The 5,401-nt window shown below is 31.0% G+C and overlaps 1 protein-coding gene across 1 annotated transcript; it reads right to left on the reverse strand.

Moving 5' to 3' along the window:
• Positions 1-2,697: 2,697 nt before the first annotated feature.
• On the reverse strand, positions 2,698-3,085 carry BDW43DRAFT_295515 (uncharacterized protein; the record flags this gene model as incomplete). The annotated part of the gene is made up of 1 exon (XM_032044066.1): positions 2,698-3,085. A coding segment is annotated over one exon (192 nt), but the record flags the coding sequence as incomplete, so codon positions are not given.
• Positions 3,086-5,401: the final 2,316 nt, after the last annotated feature.

Here is a 5,401-nt window from a genome sequence, read left to right on the forward strand (position 1 = left end):
AGTATTATTGGCATGATATATATACTAATATAAAAGAATATATAAAAATATATAATATCTATTAATATATTAAAGTATATAGATATATATCTTATAGAAAATTAGCTCTGCTTTTAATCTCTATAAGACTAGAAGATATTATAACTATAGATTTTATTATAGAATTACTTTCTAGTAAGTAGTAGAGAAAGATTTATAATATATTATTAATTATAATAGATATACTGACTAAATATACTATCTATATTCTATATAGTAAAGATATTAATATATTATATTTTATAGAGTTAATATATATTATAATAGTCTCTATATTTAGGAATCTGTAATATCTGGTAACTAATAGAGATACAGTATTTACCAGTCACTACTAGACAATGCTATATAACTATTTAGAAATAAAGTAGAAACTATCTATTACTTTCTACTTATAGATAGATAAATAAACTGAGTATTAAAATTAAATACTAGAGTATTATCTATATATATACTATAATTTCTTTTAGAATAACTAAACCTACTAGTTATCAGTAGTGCAGTATATATATAATACTATAGTCTATAGTACTACCAAGATAATATCTTTCTATATATTAATAGACTTTATACTAAATCTATAGATTAATATTAATAATAGATTACTGTATATAAAAGCTCTAGAAATAAAAGAAAAAGCTAAAAAGCTCTAGTAAATATATAATATAGTAAAAAATATACTTAAGAAGTCTAAAACTATAATAGTAATATAGTATAATAAATATTATATAGATATATAGTTTAAGATAAAAGATAAAGTACTAGTATAGATAAAGAATATCTTTACTATATAACTAAATATTAAATTAGATTATCACTAGTTAGAACTATTTATAATTATTAATATATAGAAAATATAGTCTTATAAACTAAGGCTACTGCTATAATACTGCTGCTTATATCCAGTTTTCTATATCTTATTACTAAAGCCATATTACTAATAGAAAGATTAAAAGATACAGTTACCATCTATCCTGATTAATAGAGATAAAGAATAGGAGATAGAATATATCTTAATAGAAAAATATACCTAAAATAGAGAAATACTATATCTAGTCTGATAGACAGGATATATATCCACAGATAATATCTAGAAATTATTAGAGTATATACAAGAAACTCAAGTATTGAATAAATATCAGTATATAAAAGAGAAGACTGACTGTACCTAGAGTACTGATATCTATAGTAAGCCTATAAAACCATGATATTGCGGATGCAGTTCATTAAATAGCAGAAATAAATTATAAAAAAAAAAAAAACTATAGAAATATCTAAAGACCATATCCTATCTATCCTAATCATAATCAAAAGACAAAAACACTCTATTCTCTATATCTATAGATTAGCTCCAGCAGAGTCTGCTTAGCAAAAAAGGACTTACTTAAAGAAAGAAATAAATATACCCAGTATATACTAGTAGAGAGAACAGGGACTTGTAGGGAGTAAAGTAAAAGAAGCTGGTAATCCTAAATCTAGGCTACCACTGCTGCAGCAGGCTGTACCGGGTGCTATATATACAGGATAAATAACAGTATTAAGAGTATAAACTGTAGCTTTAAGAGCCTTCTTTATTATAACAGTAGATAGAGACTGCTCAAAGCAGTGATATGCCACTAACACTGTGTCTACCTGTATAATAGTCCCAGTGGACATCTACTGCATATATCAGCATAATCCAGTATTGGAGATCAGGAGATATTACTTGCCAGTATATAACAGTGGTAACTATTTATATAATAGAAATAAACATAATAGCCCTTGCGGATCATATAGGCAATACTTACTCCTGATAAGGCCAAACTACAGTACCAGAGATACTGTAGATACCACTTCCTATTATTTTTAGGCAAGAGAGTGCCTGTGTTGTCTTCTAAAGATAAGGAAGCCTCATCCTCTAAAGAGAGAGGGAATAAGAGATCTTCTCTACTTAAGAAAGCTAAAAGTATAATATTATCCTCACTAAGGGAATCCAGTAATATAACCACTTTCTCTAAAGAGAAGACCAGAAACAGACTCAGTGAAAAGCCTCCAAAAGAAGAGGACACAGGAGAAGATACAGGAGAAGATATAGTAGAGACTAAAGCCTGCTAGTAATATAGACAACAGGCATAGTTCTTTTTCTTATATCTATTGGCACAGTAGAGCATACAAGCGGCAGCAGATCAATATTTAGCTATCTATTAAATATACCAGTAAAATCAGTATATATATAAGTCTATAAACAAAGCTAAGAAGAAAGCAGAAAAGAGCTTAATATAGAATATAATTATTAACAGAATAATAGATATAACAGCGCCATATCTGATAGCTCAGAAAACCTTAAAATTATAAGATACAGGCAATATAATAAGCAGAATAGGATACTGTAATCAGAATAACCTGAATATATAGTATAAGGCAGAAAATAAGGCACTTACTATAGGTATAGAAGAGATTAATAATTAAGAAAAGAAATAAGAAACAGTATATAAGAAATTACTATATAGTAAATAATATCTAATATAAATAGTGCCTAGGCAACAGAATCAGTAAATAGTATAATATAACTATAATATAATATTACTGCCCAATATTAAGTAAGTAAAGAGAACTGAGCATTTTATATCATAGAGCGCGCGGCAGGAATCAGGATTGGACTCTATATAATATAACTAATATTCCTATACTTCCTGAAATAGAAAATGTGAGGCTATCCCCAAGTGTGAAATCACATACTGCTCAGAACCACTAAATGCCTACACCACGCGCCTGCAACTAATCCCGCATAAGCCAGGATTCTACACTTGTATAAATGAGCACCTATGAAGCCCTGAGGCCAGGGCTTTCCGAGAGAGGGGGGTAATGTTAGGCGTACCTTACAGCGCCTGCAGGTGATATAGTAGCATATACAGGTCACATGCTACCCACTACGGTAAAATCTTTACTGCACCCCAATAGCTTCAGAAACCAGTGATCAACCTCTGTGTATGGTAGTAGATTGTTCAATAGAAACCCAGTCCTCTGCTCCTGCCACCTGCGGCGCCGTAGCACGCTATTCCCCTACTACCTGCGGCTCTCTGAGCTGCAATTAACAGACTATCTGATAAAGAGAGTAATACTGAAGGGAATAAGCTCTATATTCTCTAAAGCTATAATATAGATACTTATATAAATAGTGATACACTGACATGGGATTCCCAGAACTATAATCTTAGACCAAGATATACAGTTTATAGGAAATATATAGAAATAAGTCTATAACTTATTGGAGATCTGCTAGCAGCTATCTACTGCCTCTTATTCCCAGACAGATAGAGTAATAGAGAGAGTTAACAGTACTATAGAAGCCTATCTTCACTTATATATAAACTATAATTAGACTAACTAGAATAGATTACTTTTACTAGTAGAGTTAGTAATTAATAGACAGAAGATAATATTAACTAGACTTAGTCTATTCTTTCTTAGCTATGGATATAACCTATAGCTACTTCCGGCACCGGATAATAATAATATATTAATATTAAATAAATAAAGATCCTGTCTGGCTTAGATTAGAGAGACTATTATATAAAAGATTAAAGGAGTCCTAGATTAGATAAGGGCTGCACTAGCCTACAGTTAACAGTAAACTAAGAAGTAGGCTGACCGTTGGGACGGGATAATCCCAGGGATTTCGGGATGGGATGGGATTTTGGGATTTTGGGATGGGAAATGGGAATCCTGTCCCATCCCAAAATCCCAAAATAATGCCAAGATAAGGATGGGAATCCTGTTTTTATGGTTAATCTGGATGGGAATCCCATTCTATTTTAAAATTGGGATTGGGAATCCTGTTTTGTGCGGTTAAACAGGATGGGATTCCCGTTTTAGTCCTATATTTGGGATAGGATGGGAAACAGGATGCCAAGAGAAAAACCGGGATAGAATAAGATAGAATAGGAAATTCCTATAATAAAATACTATATATACTATTATAAAAGATTATTACAGACTATATAATTTTAGCTTATATTAGACTGCAAGCAATACTACTGTTCAGCTATAAAAAGATACTATAATTAAAGATAAAAGAGAATAAAGATTAAAATAAAAATATATTTAATAAAATAAAGCTAGTAATAAGTCTTTTATTTAATTATATTAGTAGTTCTAAGATTTTAATAAACTTAACTTTAGTTATTACTTTTGATTATTACTTTTAATTATTATATTCTATATATTAAAGGCGTTTTGTATTTTATTTTAGGATTTTAAAATAGAAAACAGGAATCCTATTTCATTCCAAAATCCCAAAATAATACCAAGACAAGGATAGGAATCCTGTTTTTATAGTTAATCCAGATAAGAATCCCATCCTATTTTAAAATTAGGATTGGGAATCCCGTTTTGTGCGGTTAAACGGGATGGGATTCCTGTTTTAGCCCTATGTTTGGGATGGGATGGGAAACGGGATGCTAAGAGGGAAAACGGGATGGGAAATGGGATACCAAGAATAGGATGGGATGGGATGGGAAATTCCCATTCCCGTCCCATCCCATCCCAATGGTCAGCCTACTAAGAAGTAGGCTAATAGAAGAAGAGCAGCAGTACCAGTATACTATATTAGTAATAAAGTCTGGCTTAAATTAAGCTATATCTATATAGATTAACTTAATAAGAAACTGGACTAGAAGAATACTAAATATACTATTATAGATCTAGTAAAATCTTACACTATATAGCTAAATACCTTGTAGAGAATCTATTCTATTTTCTATATAGATCTTCTCTGTCTAGCTGCGGAAGATCCACTTCTATTCCAGAGCAATAATAATGTATAACTGTCTACAATTTAGGTAGATAAATATAATAAGTATTAAGTAGATAAAATCTTGGATAAATATTATATAAGATAAGGATACAGCTATTAAAAACAGTACCTGATTAAGTAAACTAACTATACTTAATCTACATAGGAACCCACCTTAATACTGGAAGAGACAACTGTACTAGACTAATAGTTACAGGATCCTGTATAGAAATAAAGAAACTACTAATCTATAGTCTATAATAAACTATATAGATATATAATAATTAACTTCTGCTATTATATAGCTAAAAGTAGACTTGTTAGGCCCAGCCCACGAAACCCGGCCCAACCCGGCCCAACCCGCCAAGTAATGGGCTGGGTTTGTGTATACGAAAGTCCATACCGGGCCGGGTTATTGACTACCCCAGCCCATGGGTCAACGGGTTAACCCGCGGGTTGCCAAGATATAAAATACAGTAAATATATTATTTACCTACAGTAATATAAATAAATTACAGTATTAAGAGACTGTATTCTATCAAGAATGTAAATCATTGCTCTACTAGGAAAGGATCTACAGCCGTGGGCCCC

This window comes from Aspergillus alliaceus, assembly GCF_009176365.1.
Source record: "Aspergillus alliaceus strain CBS 536.65 unplaced genomic scaffold BDW43scaffold_119, whole genome shotgun sequence".
NCBI lineage: Eukaryota > Fungi > Ascomycota > Eurotiomycetes > Eurotiales > Aspergillaceae > Aspergillus > Aspergillus alliaceus.